Source organism: Erpetoichthys calabaricus, chromosome 1 (genome assembly GCF_900747795.2).
Source record: "Erpetoichthys calabaricus chromosome 1, fErpCal1.3, whole genome shotgun sequence".
Taxonomy (NCBI): domain Eukaryota; kingdom Metazoa; phylum Chordata; class Cladistia; order Polypteriformes; family Polypteridae; genus Erpetoichthys; species Erpetoichthys calabaricus.
In genome coordinates, this window is record NC_041394.2 from 331,837,223 (window position 1) to 331,857,818 (window position 20,596).

Consider the following 20,596-nt stretch of genomic DNA (forward strand, 5'->3'; position numbering starts at 1 on the left):
GTCTCTCTAAAGGGTTTGTTTTATTTTCTCAGCCTAATGATGGCTGTTTTTACTTGCATGGATGGATCTTTGGTCTTCATATTGAAAGTTCACAGTCACAGCATCCAAATGTAAATTCCACACTTGGAATCAACACCAGACCTTGTACGTGCTTAACAGTTAATGAAATAATGAGGGGACCTGCTCACAGCTGACTATGGAACAGCTTGACAGGCAAATGTCCAAATACATCTGAGCCCCTCAAAATAAGGGGACCTTTCATTTATAAACAGCTCATACAATATTTTTGGTAAACCCCTTAAATGAAAGCCGAAAGTCTACACTTCAATCACATAATGATTGCTTCATTTCAAATCCATTGTGGCGGTGTACAGAGCCAAAATAATGATAATTTTGTCACTGTCCAAATACTTAAGGACCTGACAGTATCTTACGTCATCCACTCTGTTAACACCAGTAATACATACATATAAAAGCTAATGAGGAACCCTTTTTGCTCAGATGCCCACCATCCTGTACAAGCTGTCTATGTATACCCCCATATGGCACATGCAAATCATATAACAATATTTAAGAAAAAAGTGGGACGGATAAATGCAGTCAGATGGTTTAATGGTGACTGTCCAGTTCTATTGCATGAGTTTTGTTTTTTTTGTTTTTTTGTCAGCAGAGAATCACACCAGATTGTGTGGCTGGCAACATAATATCCTAAAAAAGAAAAAGTTCAAGTCACTGATGGGGTAAACCTGAGCACCAACTCAGGAAACCCAAACTTTCCTTCAATATGTGTTCATCCATCTTAGTTATTGTCTGCCACCTCAGAACAACGGACATCCCAGGGTGCAGTTCAGCTTCAATTTCTTATTTACACCAAAAACTGTCTTGTTCTTTCCCCCTTTCCTGATTCTCCTTATGTTCTGTTTGCTGCAGTCCACTAGAATACTGATAACTTCCTTCCTCCTTCTGCTGTTTTGGCAGCTTTATGCAACCAGAAAGCCCTAGTGCATTTTCCAAGTGTTTGTACAGTCCTGAAGCTTGTCCAAGTCTTTATGGATTCATTTTGCTGCCTGCTCCGTTTTGCCATCCCTCCAATTTTAGTATCATCTGTGAATTTCACAAGTTTACTAACTATACCTGAAACGATGTCATCAAAACATAGATAGATAAATAGATATGAAAAAGTTTGGGAGCCCCTCTCAGCCTGCATAATTATTTACTGTACTTTCAACAAAAAAGATAACAGTGGTATGTCTTTCATTTGCTAGGAACATCTGATTATTGGGGTGTTTTCTGAACAAAGATTTTTAGTGAAGCAGTATTTAGTTGTATGAAATTAAATCAAATGTGAAAAACTGGCTGTGCAAAAATGTGGGTTCCCTTGTAATTGTGCTGATTTGAATGCCTGTAACTGCTCAATGCTGATTACTTACAACACCAAATTGGTTGGATGAGCTTGTTAAGCCTTGAACTTCATAGACAAGTGTGTCCAATCATGAGATATAAAGGTATTTAAGGTGGTCAATTGCAAGTTGTGCTTCCCTTTGACTCTCCTCTGAAGAGTGACAGCATGGGATCCTCAAAGCAACTCTCAAAAGATCTGAAAACAAAGATTGTTCAGTCTCATGGTTTAGGGGAAGGCTACAAAAAGCTATCTCAGAGGTTTAAACTGTCAGTTTCAACTGTAAGGAATGGAATCAGGAAATGGAAGGCCACAGGCACAGTTGCTGTTAAACCCAGCAGGTCTGGCAGGCCAAGAAAAATACAGGAGCAGCATATGCGCAGGATTGTGAGAATGGTTACAGACAACGCACAGATCACCTCCAAAGACCTGCAAGAACATCTTGCTGCAGATGGTGTATCTGTACATCGTTCTACAATTCAGTGCAATTTGTACAAAGAACATCTGTATGGCAGGGTGATGAGAAAGAAGCCCTTTCTACACTCACACCACAAACCGAGTTGCTTGTTGTATGCAAATGCTCATTTAGACAAGCCAGATTCATTTTGGAACAAAGAGCTTTGGACTGATGAGACAAAAATTGAGTTATTTGGTCATAACCAAAAGCGCTTTGCATGGTGGAAGAAAAACACCTGCTACCTACTGTCAAATTTGGTGGAGCTTCCATCATGCTGTGGGGCTGTGTGGCTAGTTTAGGGACTAGGGCCCTTGTTAAAGTCGAAGGTCGGATGAATTCAACCCAATATCAACAAATTCTTCAGGATAATGTTCAAGCATCAGTCACAAAGTTGAAGTTACGCAGAGGTTGGATATTCCAACAAGACAATGACCCAAAACACAGTTCGAAATCTACAAAGGCAGAGGGAGAAGTACAATGTTCTGGAATGGCCGTCACAATCCCCTGACTTGAATATCATCGAAAATCTATGGGATGATTTGAAATCAAATTGAACTGAACTGGAGAGATTTTGTATGGAAGAATGGTCAAAAATACCTCCATCCAGAATCCAGACACTCATCAAAGGCTATAAGAGGCATCTAGAGGCTGTTATATTTGAAAACAAGGCTCAACTAAGTATTGATGTCATATCTCTGTTGGGGTGCCAAAATGTATGTACAGTTAGGTCCATAAATATTTGGACAGAGACAACTTTTTTCTAATTTTGGTTCTGTACATTACCACAATGAATTTTAAATGAAACAACTCAGATGCAGTTGAAGTGCAGACTTTCAGCTTTAATTCAGTGGGGTGAACAAAACGATTGCATAAAAATGTGAGGCAACTAAAGCATTTTTTGAACACAATCCCTTCATTTCAGGGGCTCAAAAGTAATTGGACAATTGTCTCAAAGGCTATTTCGTGGGCAGGTGTGGGCAAGTCCGTTGTTATGTCATTATCAATTAAGCAGATAAAAGGCCTGGAGTTGATTTGAGGTGTGGTGCTTGCATGTGGAAGATTTTGCTGTGAACAGACAACATGCGGTCAAAGGAGCTCTACATGAAGGTGAAAGAAGCCATCCTTAAGCTGCGAAAACAGAAAAAACCCATCCGAGAAATTGCTACAATATTACGAGTGGAAAATCTACAGTTTGGTACATCGTGAGAAAGAAAGCAAGCACTGGTGAACTCAGCAACGCAAAAAGACCTGGACGTCCATGGAAGACAACAGTGGTGGATGATTGCAGAATCATTTCCATGATAAAGAGAAACCCCTTCACAACAGCCAACCAAGTGAACAACACTCTCTAGGGGGTAGGAGTATCGATATCCAAGTCTACCATAAAGAGAAGACTGCATGAAAGTAAATACAGAGGGTGCACTGCAAGGTGCAAGCCACTCATAAGCCTCAAGAATAGAAAGGCTAGATTGGATTTTGCTAAAGAACATCTAAAAAAGCCAGCACAGTTCTGGAAAAGCATTCTTTGGACAGATGAAACCAAGATCAACCTCTACCAGAATGATGGCAAGAAAAAAGTATGGTGAAGGAGTGGAACAGTTCATTATCCAAAGCATACCGCATCATCTGTAAAACATGGTGGAGGCAGTGTGATGGCTTGGGCGTGCATGGCTGCCAGTGGCACTGGGACACTTGTGTTTATTGATGATGTGACACAGAACAGAAGCAGCCGAATGAATTCTGAGGTGTTCAGAGACATACTGTCTGCTCAAATCCAGCTAAATGCAGTCAAATTGATTGAGCGGCGTTTCATGATACAGATGGACAATGACCCAAAACATACAGCCAAAGCAACCCAGGAGTTTATTAAAGCAAAGAAGTGGAAAATTCTTGAATGGCCAAGTCAGTCACCTGATCTTAACCCAATTGAGCATGCATTTCACTTGTTGAAGACTAAACTTCGGACACAAAGGCCCACAAACAAACAGCAACTGAAAGCCGCTGCAGTAAAGGCCTGGCAGAGCATTAAAAAGGAGGAAACCCAGCATCTGGTGATGTCCAGGAGTTCAAGACTTCAGGCTGTCATTGCCAGCAAAGGGTTTTCAACCAAGTATTAGAAATGAACATTTTATTTCCAGTTATTTAATTTGTCCAATTACTTTTGAGCCCCTGAAATGAAGGGGTTTTGTTAAATAAATGCTTTAGGTGCCTCACATTTTTATGCAATCGTTTTGTTCACCCCACTGAATTAAAGCTGAAAGTCTGCGCTTCAACTGCATCTGAGTTGTTTCATTTAAAATTCATTGTTGTAATGTACAGAAGAGGGCAATCCCAAAAGTAAGGTCTCCAAAGCGGTGGGAATGTACAGAAACTGTTCGTACGGCTGTTGGCCACACTGTTGTGATTGGTGCTTCCTACACTCCCAAACAAGCATATGCGGCTTCGCTGGGATGCTCAATCTTGGCTTGGCAGCAATTGAAAATGGAGCTCGCATTGAACGCTACCGCCAAGTGCAAAGTTCGTGCAGGAGACCGTCAATTTCCGACGAGACAGTCGCGAAGGTTGAGGAAAACATGCGTAAAGATCGGTGGTTAGAACTTCATCACCCACCCACCCACCCTATAGTCCGGACTTGGCACCCAGTGACTGTTCCCTAAGTTGAAAGAACATTTGTCCGGAAGGCGATTCTGCTCCGACAAAGAGGTGAAAGATGAGGTTCAACGCTTCCTGAAGGACATGGCGGCGAGCTGGTATGAGATGGGCATTCTAAAACTACCACAGAGTCTACAAAAATGCATCGACCAAAATGGTGATTATGTAGAAAAACAAGTAAGTCTTTAACCTTTAAAATGATGTAAACATTACAGAAAATACATGGTTGTTTGTATTTCTAAAAAAATAGGAGACCTTACTTTTGGGATTGGCCTCGTATTTATGGACCTAACTGTACCTGTTTAATTTTGTTATAATGCATATTTTCTGTTAATCTAATAAACTTAATGCCACTGCTGAAATACTACTGTTTCCATAAGGCATGTCATATATTAAAAGGAAGTTGCTACTTTGAAAGCTCAGCCAATGAGAAACGAAAATCCAAAGAATTAAGAGGGGTTCCCAAACTTTTTCATATGACTGTAGATAGATAGATAGATAGATAGATAGAAAAGAGCAATGGTCCAAGGACAGGCCCCTGGGGGTTTCCACTGATGACCTCACTCTATGTGGGGCCTTCTCCTCTTATCTGTACTCTTGGTCTCCTGCTGGTTAAACCCCCTTGATTCAGTTCTGTAGGTTACCTCTGATGCCTACAGTTTCTAGTTTCAGAATTAATCTTTGTTGTAGGACGACCACATCAGAGGCTTTTTGAAATTCTAAGTAAATTATGTTGTATATTTTGTTTTTGTCAACTGTTCCTGTTTCTTCTTCAAAAAACACCTAAAAGATTAGCTTGGCAGGACCTTCTTCTCATAATTAGTATATTAAATATTTTAGTTTATTGTTTTTGTTTAGGTAATTTTCTAACTTACTGGATCAGTTTAAACCCAGTCCTTACACCACTGCATTGGCTTTCCAGCACGTTTTCAGCCAGTTTTAACACGCAAAGTCACACATGGCTCATCTGTGAAAAGCACAGGGCGCCAGTGGTGGACCTGCCAATTCTGGTATTCTATGGCAAATGCCAATTGAGCTCCATGGTGCCGGGCAGTGAGCTCTCCTAGAGTAACTGCCCGTCTCCTGGACTCTCCTCCATGCCCTTGAGACTGTGCTGGGAGACACAGCAAACCTTCTGGCAATGGCACGTATTGATGTGCCATCCTGGAGAAGTTTGACTACCTGTGCCATCTCTGTAGGGTCCAGGTATCGCCTCATGCTACCAGTAGTGACACTGACCGTAGCCAAATGCAAAACAAGTGAAAAAACAGACGAGGAGGGAAAAATGTTAGTGGCCTCCCTCCACCTGTTAAACCATTCATTCCTGTTTTGGGGGTCGTCTCATTGTTGCCCCTCTAGTGCACCAAAGCAGCTGAAACTGATGAACAAGCCCCTCTGCTACTTAACTGAGCAGATAAATAGCACACAAGTTTCATTGACTTGATGCTGTACTCTCATTAAAAAGGGTTCCTTTAATTTTTTCGAGTAGTACATAAACACACAGTATATTTGTAGCTAGAGATCCACAAAGGGAGAAAATGCATCGCGTATCTTAAGAGTTTTTCTTATTCCTAAGCTTTTGACAGCCTGCCAGGTGTCATCATCAGAGTAAAATGGTTAGACATACAGGAATCAAAGGCAATATAGAGCTGGTGAAGGGTGGGGATGGTGGGGGAGGTTGTAAGGGTTTAGTTAAGGTGGAGTTTGGAAGGTGTTAGTCATAAAGTCTTTTTTATTATTTAGATGTTCTTCTTTTTAAGCCTTTACATGTAGGGTTCAAGTCCAAGTGTCTGTTAATGGCATTTTCATTAGAGAGCCACGACTCAGCCAGCTCTCTGGCACTCTTTGTATTGGCCCTGAATTTTACTTTCACAGTGTCCCAGTTACAGTTGTGCTTGAAAGTTGGATTGGACTGTTTGCTAAGGTCTGGGGTGTCTGTTATGTAGGCAGGGTTTAATAAATGTCTTGGGGTAGCTGTTTGATGTGAATAGGCGAAAAAGATAATCTTCATTGGGCCGAAAGCAAAAAGTCGACCACAGAGACAAGAAACGCAGTTTACACCATTCCATGCAATGCATGCCTAGGGGTATATGTGGTATAAACCTCAAATAGACTCGCAACATGTATACAGAAACATTGTAATACCGTCAGAAGGAAAGATCCATGGTTTCTGATTTAGACATATACAAGTTCCACCGGACACACATTTACAGTTGTGCTTGAAAGTTTGTGAACCCTTTAGAATTTTCTATATTTCTGCATAAATATGACTTAAAACATCATCAGATTTTAACTCAAGTCCTAAAATTAGATAAAGAGAAACCAGTTAAACAAATGAGACAAAAATATTATACTTGGTCATTTATTAAGGAAAATGACCGAATATTACATATTTTTGAGTGGCAAAAGTATGTGGACCTTTGCTTTCAGTATCTGGTGTGACCCCCCATTGCAGCAATAACTGCAACTAAACGTTTCCGGTAACTGTTGATCAATTCTGCACACCAGCTTAGAGGAATTTTAGCCCATTCCTCCATACAGAACAGCTTCAACTCTGGGATGTTGGTGGGTTTCCTCACATTAACTGCTCGCTTCAGGTCCTTCCACAACATTTCGATTGGATTAAGGTCAGGACTTTGACTTGGCCATTCCAAAACATTAACTTTATTCTTCTTTAACCATTCTTTGGTAAAACGACTTGTCTTGCTGCATGACCCACCTTCTCTTGAGATGCAGTTCATGGACAGATGTCCTGACATTTTCCTTTAGAATTCTCCGATATAATTCAGAATTCATTGTTCCATCAAAGAAGGCAAACCGTCCTGGCCCAGATGCTGCAAAAACGGGCCCAAACCATGACACTACCATCACCATATTTCACAGATGGGATACGGTTCTTATGCTGGAATGCAGTGTTTTCCTTTCTCCAAACGTAACGCTTTTCATTTAAACCAAAAAGTTCAATTTTGGTCTCATTCGTCCACAAAACATTCTTCCAATAGCCTTCTGGTTTGTCCACATGATCTTTAGCAAACTGCAGATGAGCAGCAATGTTTTTTTTTGGAGAGCAGTGGCTTTCTCCTTGCAACCCTGCCATGCACACCATTGTTGTTCAGTGTTCTCCTGATGGTGGACTCATGAACATGAACATTAGCCAATGTGAGAGAGGCCTTCAGTTGCTTAGAAGATACCCTGGGGTCCTTTGTGACCTCGCCGACTATTACATGCCTTGCTCTTGGAGTGATCTTTGTTGGTCGACCACTCCTGGGGAGGGTAACAGTGGTCTTGAAATTCCTCCATTTGTACACAGTCTGTCTGACTGTGGACTGGTGGAGTCCAAACTCTTTAGAGATGGTTTTGTAACCTTTTCCAGCCTGATGAGCATCAACAACTCTTTTTCTGAGGTCCTCAGAAATCTCCTGTGTTCGTGCCATGATACACTTCCACACACCGTGTTGTGAAGAGCAGACTTTGATAGATCCCTGTTCTTTAAATGACACAGGGTGCCCACTCACACCTGATTGTCATCCCATTGATTGAAAACACCGGACTCGAATTTCACCTTCAAACTGTGAGTGTCCTCACAGGTGGCGCAGTGGTGGTGCTGCTGCTTTGCAGTAAGGAGACTGTGGAAGATGGTGGGTTCGCTTCCCGGTTCCTCCCTGTGTGGATAGCGCTTTGAGTACTGAGAAAAGCGCTATATAAATGTAATGAATTATTATTAAACTAACTGCTAATCCTAGAGGTCCACATACTTTTGCCACTCACAAATATGTAATATTCGATCATTTTCCTTAATAAATAAATGACCAAGTATAATATTTTTGTCTCATTTGTTTAACTGGTTTCTCTTTATCTACTTTTAGGACTTGAGTGAAAATCTGATGATGTTTTAGGTCATATTTATGCAGAAATATAGAAAATTCTAAAGAGATCAGAAACTTTCAAGCACAACTGTAAATGTGTGTCCGGTGGAACTTGTATGTGTGTAAATCAGAAACCGTGGATCTTTCCTTCTGATAGTATTACAATGTTTCTGTATACATGTTGCGAGTCTATTAGACGTTTGTACCACATATACCGCTAGGCATGAATTGCACGGAATTCTGTAAACCGCGTTTCTTGTCTCTGTGGTCGACTTTTTGCTTTCGGCCCAATGAAGATTATCTTTTTCACCTATTCACATCAAACAGCTACCCCAAGACATTTATTAAACCCTGCCTACATAGCAGACACCCCAGACCTTAGCAAACAGTCCAATCCAAAATGGTCTCACATCGCACTTACCACACCCTCCCTTATGACTGTGGCATGTCAGAAAGTGCAGCACGTGTCCTGTCCAGATCTGGGATCAAGACAGCACCCAAACTAACAGACACTTTTCTGACTGTCCTTTTCAATGCTAAAAGCAAAAATGCCTTATAGAAAAATGAATATATATATGATTGCACAAAAGAAATTTGCTGACCTTCTGCTTTATTTCTTGCATTACTACATTTCATCATGAATGATAACATCTCATCAAGCTTAAATCTTGGTATTCTAAACTGCTGTGCTCCAATGTACTTTGTCTTTCACTATGACTGGTGTAAAAATACTCAGTTCTGGTTTAATTTACTGATTAACAGGTGGGTCAGGGAGAACATTTCGGATTTAAAGTGCTATTTGATTTCTAATGCTTTCTGGGAAACACTCTTAATTAACAACAAACCTTGAGATGGTGTTTACAATGTTCTTTGCCCTACAATCCTATTGGGAACTCACCCCTGCTAAGGGCTACTACCTGAGAATCACTTGTCACATTAAGAGCACCAGTATGGCTTCTCTAACATTTTTGTGTGGGGCTGAAGACCAATAATCTGGGCGAGTTATTTACCAAATTTGGAATAATACGACTTTCTCAAGAATGGTTTCTTTAGCACACTATTAGATGGGAGCAGCCATACCGCATGCACTTCAGAAGAGGTCAGGCATCTGAAACTAAGCATGTTTGGGCCTGGCCAGAACTTAGATGGGAGACCATTCAGGAAAAGCTTGGGTTGCTGCTGGAAAATGTGTTGGCGAGGCCAGCAGGGGACACTTACCACGTGGTCTGAATGTGGGTCCCAATGCCCCAGGGCAGTGAAGGGGACACTGTGCTGTAAAAATGGTGCTGCCTCTCGGACGAGACGTGAATCTGAGGTTCTGACTCTCTGTTGTCATAAAAGATCCCTGGGCAACCTCCATAAAGAGCAGGGTATTTCCCAATGTCCTGGCTGAATTGCCCTCCATGGCCTAGTCATTCTGGCCTCCTAACTATTTGTCACCCCTTTACCACCTAACGTGTGATTAGCATTCTGGCTCAAAATGGCTTCCGTCACATCACCCAGGAGGATACTGCAAATAAGTGGTGGTTGAAGTGGCTTCAACTCACTATGCAAAGCACTTTGTGTAGTGAGAAAAGCGCTATGCAAATATAAAGAGTTATTAGGAGTGAATATCACTTATTTGTTAAGTGCTGCTGTACTCATAAATTTGCTGCAAGAATGTATCCTTGTCCTAATTCATCCCGCCTGTTGTAGTACAGAGGAGTATTGGTAAGGCATCAAGATAAGCTAAGAAGTTTCTTTTGATTAATCTTGTAGGTCTCAGCACCACAGGCACCATTTCAGTAGGTTTGCACCAAAAGTGGCATATTTCCATTTGCATGGTCTGATATTTTTTGTGTCTCTGTAGTCTCAGAAAGTAAAGTAGTATCCACTGGAGACTGAAACTTCTTTCATCCAGGATTTATCTAACCAATTGTCGTCAACAGCAATTTGGTTTCCTGGCATCAATGGTTCTGTCAGTTGGATTTGGTGTGCCCCATATAGCTCCCAGGTCCTCATTTTCCATTATTTTCTCTACAGTATGGTTCACTGAAGTAATCAGGTTTGTTTTGCACATTTTCCAGATATGGAGTCTAGCAAGTTTGTTGCATCTTTGGTTTACAAGCCCCAGTACATTAGAATCTCACAACAAGGTGAATTCATTTCTCTAGCTCTGTATGGTAACATCATGCCAAAGCTATCAATTTTCTTCTATTGATACCCTGACTGTCTTGTGCATCTCTCACTAGCTGCTCACCTCTTAATCTTTTTTGTTGGTCCATTCATTTTCAAAAATTTGTTGCTGCCTAACAAGCTATGCTGTCTCTTTTTTGGGTACAAAACTTCATAAGGAGGGTTGATTTGCGCCTTTTTTAGTATGAATTTTTCTGTGTGCCCAAAAGCTACTCCCGGAGAATTGTTTGCCACAATCAGAACAGCAATATGGTTTCTCCCCAGTATGAATTCTTTTGTGGGTTTGAAGAGTGCTTGTGGTCGTGAATCGTTTGCCACATTCAGAACAGCTATATGGTTTCTCTTCAGTGTGGATTCTTGTGTGGGTCTGAAGGGTGCTGGTGGTAGTGAATCGTTTGCCACATTCACGACAACAAAATGGCTTCTCTCCGGTGTGAATTCGTAAATGTTTTTTAAGATCGCTACTAGAGGAGAATCGCTTGCCACATTCAGAACAGCAATATGGCTTCTCTTCAGTGTGGATTCTTCTGTGGGTCTGAAAACTACTATTGGCTGTGAAACGTTTGCCACATTCAGAACAGCAATATGGCTTTTCTCCAGTATGAATTCTCCGGTGGATATGAAGATAGTTCATTCGTGAATATTGTTTGCCACAGTCAGAACAGCAATATGGTTTCTCTTCAGTGTGGATTCTTTGGTGGGTCTGAAGACTGCTATTGGTGGTGAATTGTTTACCACATTCAGGGCAGCAATATGGTTTCTGTCCAGTGTGAGTTCTTGTGTGAATCTGAAGATTACCTATTTGAGTGAACTGTTTTCCACAGTCAGAACAACAATATGGCTTCTCACCACTGTGAATTCTCCTATGAATGCGAAGATAGTTTGTTCGTGAGAATTGTTTGCCACAATCAGGACAGCAATATGGCTTCTCTCCAGTGTGAATTCTTGTGTGGATCTGAAGCTTGGCACTGGTGATGAATCTCTTGCCACATTCAGAACAGCCATATGGTTTCTCTCCAGTATGAATTCTCATGTGGACCTGAAGATCATTGCTCTTGTAAAAATGTTTGCCACATTTAGAACAGCAATATGGTTTCTCTCCAGTGTGCATTCGTGTGTGGGACTGAAGATGGCTTACTTGCGAGAATTTCTTACCACAATCAGAACAGGAATATGGCTTCTCCTCAGTGTGGATTCTTAAGTGGGTCTTAAGATTGCTATTCTGGGAGAATCGTTTGCCACACTCAGAACAGCAATATGGCTTCTCTTCAGTGTGAATGCGTTTGTGTATCTGAAGACTGCTATTTGTGGTAAACCGCTTCCCACATTCAGAACAGCAATATGGCTTCTCTCCAGTGTGAACTCTTGTGTGGGTCTGAAGACGGTTACTTGTGGAGAATTGCTTTCCACATTCAGAACAGCAATATAGTTCCCGTTTTATATAACTCTTCTGTTCATCTTTGTCTTCAGATTTGCATTGAATTGTGTTCTTCAAATCTTCAGAGACATACAAAGCTGCTGAATTTGAAGTTTGTACCTGTTGTTGAATATTTATAGTGTCAGTTCTTGTACATTTCATAGTGTGTGAAGAAATATCCTGTATAGTTGTTGGTGTTAAAATCTCTGATCCACATTTCAGTACCTTCATATTTTCATCATGCAGTGGCTCTTGTGGTCTGAACTGAGGTGAGGTCTGAATAAAAGGTGGTGGAAAGACACAACCACTCTGCTGTAAATCTGCAGAAATACATAAATTCAGAATTTAAAGTAAATACAAGTTCAGAAGATGACTGGATAACAACCAATGATCACACCTCAAATCAGGTACTCTTTTTTTATTGGTAACTCCACACACATTTTGTTTTTGTCTGTATTTACACTTTTCTTTTTTAATGATATCCTAAATCATTAAAATCATCAAAAAAAAATAAAACAACTTTGAGAAAATACAGAGACACTAAAGACTATAGAGTAAATAAATAAATAAAAACAGTTGAGCTAAGGTAGTTGTATTCAAATCATCATGGTGCATGTTAATTAGCACACGCAAGGAAAAATTTCACTCTACTCTGTACATATAGGTTTATAGGGTCATTGTTGTCATATGTGTTGGCGATCAATACATTTTATAATATAATTGATTTGAAATTGTCAGGTACCATAACATTTTGCCTTCAGTTTTTCTCCTTAAATAATTCAGAGATATATTTTTACTATAGATCTCTAAATTAATGTTTCCAAAAACTGTCTCCTCTTTTTGAAGCTAGAGTGCTAAATTTAAATGGCTTTTGAGGAACCAGGCTAATGCAGCGGTTAGTGCTGCAGATTTACAGATCCAGCATCCTGGGTTTATGCCTGGGTCATGCAATAAGAGAGCTGCAACTGTAGTAACTGCTCCGGTAGGAACAAATAGAGAATGAGAGAGTGACAACTGAAACAGCACAAACACTTCAGTTTGAGACATGATTTAAAAACTCTTATAATGTTCTTTAATATAAACTAAAAGGGAGAAAAACCACCAGCCATCTAACATACCTGCAAGCAGAAAACACAGTCCAACTGCACACACCACCATCATGGCTCAAAATGATAAAAGCAGCGAGAATTCATCAACATCAACAGCCGTGACGATGATAAACACTGCTTGTTGTACTCATCAAACACGAAAGTCCCAGCACTTATTTTCTTAAAGGACAATTGATATTTTTCAAGTTGGTTATTTCTTCACAACCAAGGTGTGTATATTAGTTTGCCACATGAAATTGTCCATTAAAATGAGGTATTGTTTATAAATTAAAAAAAAACTCTCATTCATATACACACATACATATATATGTATGTGTATATTATACTGTATATATATACACACACACACACACACACACACACACACACTAGGGGGCTTTGCTCGCCGACCCCCCCGCACCAGCCACTTCATGTCTCTGATGCTCGCATATGTGGATTTCACTTTCACCAAACAACAAATGTTTTAATTCTCGCAGATATGCCTCTCCATTAGGAAGAAACACTATTTTTCCCTGATTGCAAGACAAATTAGACGATCTACAAGTCTCCGACTTAAAGTTTAAATCTGAACAATATATTCAATCTCTTTTTGCTGTTCTGTTATTTCACCGAGTAATAATTTACGTTTGTTTGCGCTAATGCGATCTTCCCTATTCTTTTTTGAAACTTTCGAATTTTAGTACTTCCATTATCTCTAACCTGCTCTGCATGTGTATCACGCCAACGTCTTTTAATTCTTTACGACGCTCTACTTTGTCATCCACTCTTTGTCTTTTATTTCCGGCCCCGGGTCTGGTTAAATCTCTTGGCACAAAGTCTCATCTCACGGGACGTGAAAGTATCTCTCTAAAAAAGTCTTGTCTCGTCCCAGAATTTTTTTATATAATAGAGAGATATTGATCTATATTATATATATTATATATCATGCCAGTCTTTGTGGTTTAAAATGTGGTTCAAGGAGTCCAAGTCCAAATATGCCACATCAGCCAAAAGTGTTATTGGGTATTGATCCACATCTTAAGATGGCACACATTGTATCAAAGGAAACAGAATGAGCAGCAGTATTTGGTAATTCTATAAAGATTATTACGAATCATTTATAACTTAGAACTACCTCATCATATGGGCTTGATTAAATGATAAATATCTACCAACAAGAAACATTGAAAGCTTATACTTTTACTTACTTAAAAAACATTCTCAGTTGTTCTGCCATATTCTCAACAAGTGCAACCGTGCACATGCTATAAAATTCAGTAGCTGATTTGTGGTGCTTTAATGTGTTTCATCATAGCTTTCAAGAATCGAAGGCGTTTATATAAAAAAAAAAAAAAAAAAAAATGCAATGCATTGTATTCAGTTCAGCTATTGACTGTCACATGTACAAAGTACAGTAGAGCTGTTATTGGCACGGCTGACCAACAGTGTTACCACAGGGGCGGCACGGTGGTGCAGTGGGTAGCGCTGCTGCCTCGCAGTTGGGAGACCTGGGGACCTGGGTCCTCCCTGTGTGGAGTTTGCATGTTCTCCCCGTGTCTGCGTGGGTTTCCTCCGGCGCTCCGGTTTCCTCCCACAGTCCAAAGACATGCAGGTTAGGTGGATTGCCGATTCTAAATTGGCCCTAGTGTGTACTTGGTGTGTGGGTGTGTTTGTGTGTGTCCTGCGGTGGGTTGGCACCCTGCCCAGGATTGTTTCCTGTCTTGTGCACTGTGTTGGCTGGGATTGGCTCCAGCAGACCCCCGTGACCCTGTGTTCGGATTCAGCGGGTTGGAAAATGGATGGATAGTTACCACAGACAAGCCTCCACTACAACAACGGGTTCTGTGGTTTCTGAGTTTAATTCAACAAAAATCCTGTGAATGCCATCGCAGATGGACTGGCATCCCAACTGGGGCAAAAAGTGATTCCTTACCCAGCCCGGAAGCCATAACCGGACTGCGTGGACAGAGGCACAACCTAGCTGGGATGGTTCACATTCTTTTTCCTTTCCCTCGGTGAGAAGAAATGATGGATGGACTGGGAGAAGCTACCTACTAGGAACAGATCATTCCCGTAGTGATAGGTGGCACTGCTTCTCTGGCATTATTCCAGTTTGGATACCCACAGGGTTGCATGGGAGTCATAGTTCAGGTGAACAACCCTGTTGGTGTCCTTGGGTGCTGTCAGGAAAACACCTTTCCAATTTATGGATTTTCTGTATGACCTGGAAGTACTTCCACTGTGCAATGTTGCGACACCAGAAGTACTTCCAGGTTCAGCATAAAAAAGAAAAAACAGCTGATTCACTTCATTCTGGGAGATGGAGTAGGGAAAGAAGGAAAAAGAAGGGAGAGAAGGAACTGGGGTTTACTGCAAGAAGAAGAAAATCTGTAAAGGTAAAGGGTATTCTGAACCTATGACTGTTGCCTGTATAGATGTGTCTCCGGTTTGGAGGTCTATAGTGAATAGTGTCTATAGTGCCCCCTAGTGGTCACGCCATATATAAACTAAGAGGGATTCCCATTAACAATTTTTTCACAAACTTTGGGGTGGGTTGGTAAGTAAATAAATAAATAAATAATCTCAGTACATTGCACAGCCAGTAGTTGCAATTCCATACAGGTCAGCATTATGATCTTCCAGGCTATCCAAGAATACGCATGAGCTTTTCCTCCATCTTTAGGGTTTTAGGCCAATTATTGCTAATAATTGTTTGTTTTGCCTGTGAGTTTATCGAGAATTTAGGGTTTTAATGCTTGTTTTATTGATCTTTAAGGTTCATACTTTTAACTTGAGTTTTTGCATATTCCTTTCATGTCCCTGCTCCTTCTTCCTCTTGCTTTCTTGGCTGGCCATTTTTTCACCATCAGGCAAAACAGCAATTAGCAGAGACCAAAACCAGCCTTTTCCACAGTTCCCCAGAACACATAACAAAAATGGCTTTACGTTTCAATTTGGCCGATGTTGCACAAGCAGCATGACAGCTGCAAAGGAGCATTTCAGAAATTCTGTTCTGAATTTCCTATCTGAATAAAATAACTCACGACACAGAGTAATTGACGGTTAGCGGATGTGACAGGCGACATTCTCAAGTAGTAGAGAACTGAGCTTGAAAGTGGAGAAGAAATCCATGAAAAACAAATGTATAGGCTTAGCGTGAGAATTGGGAAGAATTTCAGTGGAGTCATGTTGACCAATTTTTGCAACTGTGCAAAAATGACAGACTCCGTTAATATGGAAACTTCTGGAAGTGCATCTCTCATATTACAAGAACTTTCTTCACAACTCAGAATTACATCTTGCCTGAAGAAGGGGCCCGAGTTGCCTCGAAAGCTTGCATATTGTAAACTTTCTAGTTAGCCAATAAAAGGGGTCATTTTGCTTAACGTCTCAGTACTTTCACAAATCATAAACACTGGACTGCTACTGCACGTCTAAAAATGTGATTTTCCTTATTGTTTAAGTTCATTGTCACTGACAAAGTAATATTTAAGGTTTACTTCATCAGTATACAATTATAAGGAAACAAGGATTCCGAAATGATGTTTCTGTGAAAATCCAAATAAAGCAATGTTTGTGATTCGTCACCTGCCATCCTCTAGCTTTGCTTAGCTACAACCCCCTGCCCTTTATTGCCATTTACCCAAATTGAATTTATTATTACACTCACAGACCACTTTATTAGTGCCGGGTTGGACCCTGTTTTGCTTTCACAACTGCTGTGATTCTTCATGCATAGATTCAACAAGGTGCTGGAAACGTTCCTCATGGATTTTGGTCCATATTGACATGATGGCATCATGCAGTTGCTGTAAGTTTGCCGGCTGTACATCCATGATGCGAATCTCCTGTTCCAACACATCACAGAGGTGGTCTATTGGATTGACATCTGCTGACTGTGGAGGCCATTTGAGTACAGTGAACTCATTATCATGTTCAAGAATCCAGTTTGAGATGATCTGAGCTTTGTGACATGGCGTGTTATCCTGCTGGAAGTAGCCATCGGAAGATGGGCACACTGCGGTCATAAAGGGATGGACATGGTCAGCAACAATACTCAGGTAGGCTGTGGCACTTAAATAATGCTCAGTACTAAGGGGCCCAAAGTGTGCCAAGAAAATATCCCTCACGTCATTACACCACCAACCTGAACCACTGATGCAAAGCAGGATTGATCCATGCTTTCATGTTGTAGACCCTAATATCTGTATGTCGCAGCAGAAATGGAGACTCATCAGACCAGGCAATGTTTTTTCAGTCTTCTCTTGTTCAATTCTGGTGAGCCCATATGAATTGTAGCCTCAGTGGCCTGTTCATAGCTGACAGGATTGGCACCCAGTGTGGTCTCCTGCTGCTGTAGCCCTTCTGCTTCAAAGGTCCAACATGTTGTTTGTTCAGTGATACTCTTGTTACAAGTGATTATTTGAGTTCCTGTTGCCTTTCTTTCAGCGCTCAAACCAGTCTGGCCATTCTCTTCTCACCTCTGGCATCAACAAGGCATGTTCACCCAAAAAATTGCCACCCACTGGATATATTCCCTTTGTCGGATGATTCTCTGTAAACCCTAGAGATGGTTGTGCATGAAAATCCCAGTAGATCAGCAGTTTCTGAAATACTCAGACCATCTGGTACTAACAACCATGCCACATTCGAAGTCACTTCATTCACCTTTCTTCCCCATTCTGATGCTCGGTTTGAACTTCAGCAGGTTGACTTGACAATGTTTAGAGGACGAGATGCATGGAGTTGCTGCCATGTGATTGGCCAATTAGAGATTTGTGTTACCAAGCAGTTGAACAGCTATACCTAATAAAATGGCCGGTGAGGGTATATGAAACTACAGTATAGTGTTTCATGGACCTTCCACATTGATACTTGAACAGGAAAGTGATTATCGTGGGTCTGTGATCTTTAAGAACACTATACATGCAAATCTACGTGTTATTTTGCACTAGAAAACATGCAGTAAACGACCTTTTAAAAAGGCAAAGGAGTTGGTAGGGTGAGTCTGTGTGTGGGGTGCACTTCTGATGAGTCAGTCTTCCCTGCTAAATCACTTGTGTCACACACACTCGCTTGGGAGATGACTCTGGGTAATTCCACCCAGAGTCAAGGGTTGGCACTGTTGCCTAATGCCTCTCTTCTCCTGCAGACACATCGACCAGCAATAGAAAGAAGGAAGACATCCCTTCTGGGTTCCGGTCCCCTGAGCCGTCTTTTCCACCCTGCATGGCCACTTAACTGGCTTCTCCCCCATCTTGAGTTCAGTCTATCTGAAGACATCTTTTAAAAACTACATATTAAAACTTCATTATGTTGATTCAATGATATGGGGCTTGCCCAAGGATGCCCCAAACTTTACCTTTGTCTGTGTTTTCATCTACAATAGGAAATAAAAATAATAATCTTAATGCGAGATAAACCACACCATACTGTATTATAAGCCTGTTTAATCCTGCACAGGGTTATGGAGGGCCGGAGTCAATCCCACCAAGCATAGTGCACAAGGTAGGAACACACTCACACACACACATAAAGGCGGATGTAGTGTTGTCAATCCACCTAACCTGCATGTCTTTGGACTGTGGGAGGAAACCCACGCAGACACAGGAGGAACATGCAAACTCCACACAGGGCCAACGCAGGATGTGAAGCCTGACCTCCTTACTGTGAACCAGCAGCACCAGCACTGCAACCTGTTGAATTCAAAATCTGGAAAAATGCTGTTAAGTACTCCTAAAGATCTTACGATTATCAGTCCAGACCTATACACCATATAGCAAGCCTTCACTTCTAAATTCAGTGAATTATATTTTCAGTTAGATATACAATATCAGTTCCAAACCTGACATTTTTATATACCTACCTTCTGTAGAATGTCTTGAACATGATGCCTTCTTAGCCCTCTTCATGTCACACTCTGATTGGACCAGAGGCTGTAGAAGATGGTCGCTGCTTAACGTAAAGTCTAACTGAGAGACCTCTTTGTCAGGATACACAGACCGAGACAAAGACTCAGAAGTGATGGCTTCCTCCTTAATGCCATTTACAACTTCATTTTTCTGCATGTTAATGCTAAAAGATCCTGGTTCAGATTCGACCTTAATGTTTACTGACCCCCATTCACAATCCTCCCTTTTAATTCCAAGGCTTTCCAGCTGATGATGTGCGGACTCCCATTCAGGTTCTTCTTTCTTAATGTCCACGCTTTCCATGAAAAGGAGGCTACTGTGTAGCACCAACTTTTCTTTTTTCTTAGAATGCCTTCCTTCTTCCAAGGTCACCTCTTCACATGCACAGCTTTCTGGAGACTTATGTACTGTCATCTCCTCCATTTTGTACATCTGTTAAGCCAGTTGTCTTTTTTTTCCCCCACCTGTGGACAGAGCACAACAGAATGAACTCAAAACTGAGCCAGACAGCACTTGGACACCCCTGAGTCGTTACCTTCAAGCCTTTTCTTGTAGCTCGTAGCATCTTAGTGAAATAATCCACCGGAAAATATGTTTGGTGTTATGTTACAAACCATGTAGTTTGTAGTGATGGCTGAGATAATGTTTGAATCTCAGATTTTCAGCAAGAATGGTTAACAAACCAACACGGGACCACAGCAAAAAATAACAAAAGCACCCATGGGAAAAAAAACTCACATTACTTGTGTCACATAATCCATATTAAGTCATCCAGTTGTATGCTCACAATGTGCAAAACCAATGCTTTCTTTGTTAATATTTGTTAAATAAATGATGAGAGCAGTGCAGGAACACGAGGCACACTCAGATGGGATCAAGCTTCTGAACTGAAAAGAGGCCTCCTTGACCAGTGAATGAAGGGGAGGAAGACTTTCAATTCAAATATTCTCACTAATAAAATATTATAATCATTTTGCTAGTAGTATAATCATTTGTTGAGGTAGAAATGCAGCATCACTCTCTCATACAAGGCTTACTGGTTGTATAAGAGGGATACAGTTCAGTGTCACATCTCCATCTTATGAAAGCATAATCCAATTTTCTTATGTGGGCCCATCAGAATTTTCATGTTACAACTGCCACTGGTGATAATATTGTAGAGATGTGTTTCCAGCCCTTAGCAGAGCTTGAGTTTTAATGTGTTTTTTTTTTTTTTTATCACAAATTGTGAAATTGAACTGAAACTCTAGGAGGAAAATTTGAGTGAAGTTATAAGAGGAAGTTCCTGTGAGGTGTGCTGGATTTTTTTTTTTTCTTTAAAACAGAAACTCACATTATTGTAAGATTACCCAGCCGCTATACAGAAAAACACACAAATTAGGCATTTTAGGAATTTCTCTCCAAAAAACTGGATTTACCAGGACACAACCAAGACAATACACATATACATACACACACACATACTAGGGGGGCAAGCCTCTCTGGTGCCTTCGGTGCCCAACCTCCAGTTGCGGCCAGCCTGCCACTTGCATTGTGAAGAGGGGGCTGAGCGCACCCCAAGGAGATGCAGTCACTCCTCCGAAACCCCCTCTTAAACAGTGATACAATGGGAAACAAATAGTTTTTTTGC

The 20,596-nt window shown here is 40.9% G+C and overlaps 1 protein-coding gene across 2 annotated transcripts in view; it reads right to left on the minus strand.

Moving 5' to 3' along the window:
* Positions 1-20,596, minus strand: part of LOC114666866 (gastrula zinc finger protein XlCGF57.1-like) — a 73,512-nt gene that overhangs the window by 41,998 nt on the left and 10,918 nt on the right. Inside the window, exons 1-2 of one of the 2 annotated variants that reach the window (XM_051926193.1) lie at positions 18,921-19,683; positions 10,793-12,286 (exon numbers count right to left, since the gene is read on the minus strand). In XM_051926193.1, coding sequence (XP_051782153.1) covers positions 10,793-12,286; positions 18,921-19,398 — 1,972 coding nt within the window. In that variant the 5' untranslated portion in view covers positions 19,399-19,683. Of the gene's footprint in view, positions 1-10,620; positions 12,287-18,920; positions 19,684-20,596 lie in introns of those variants that run through there. The other variant, XM_051926189.1, reaches the window with a different exon arrangement.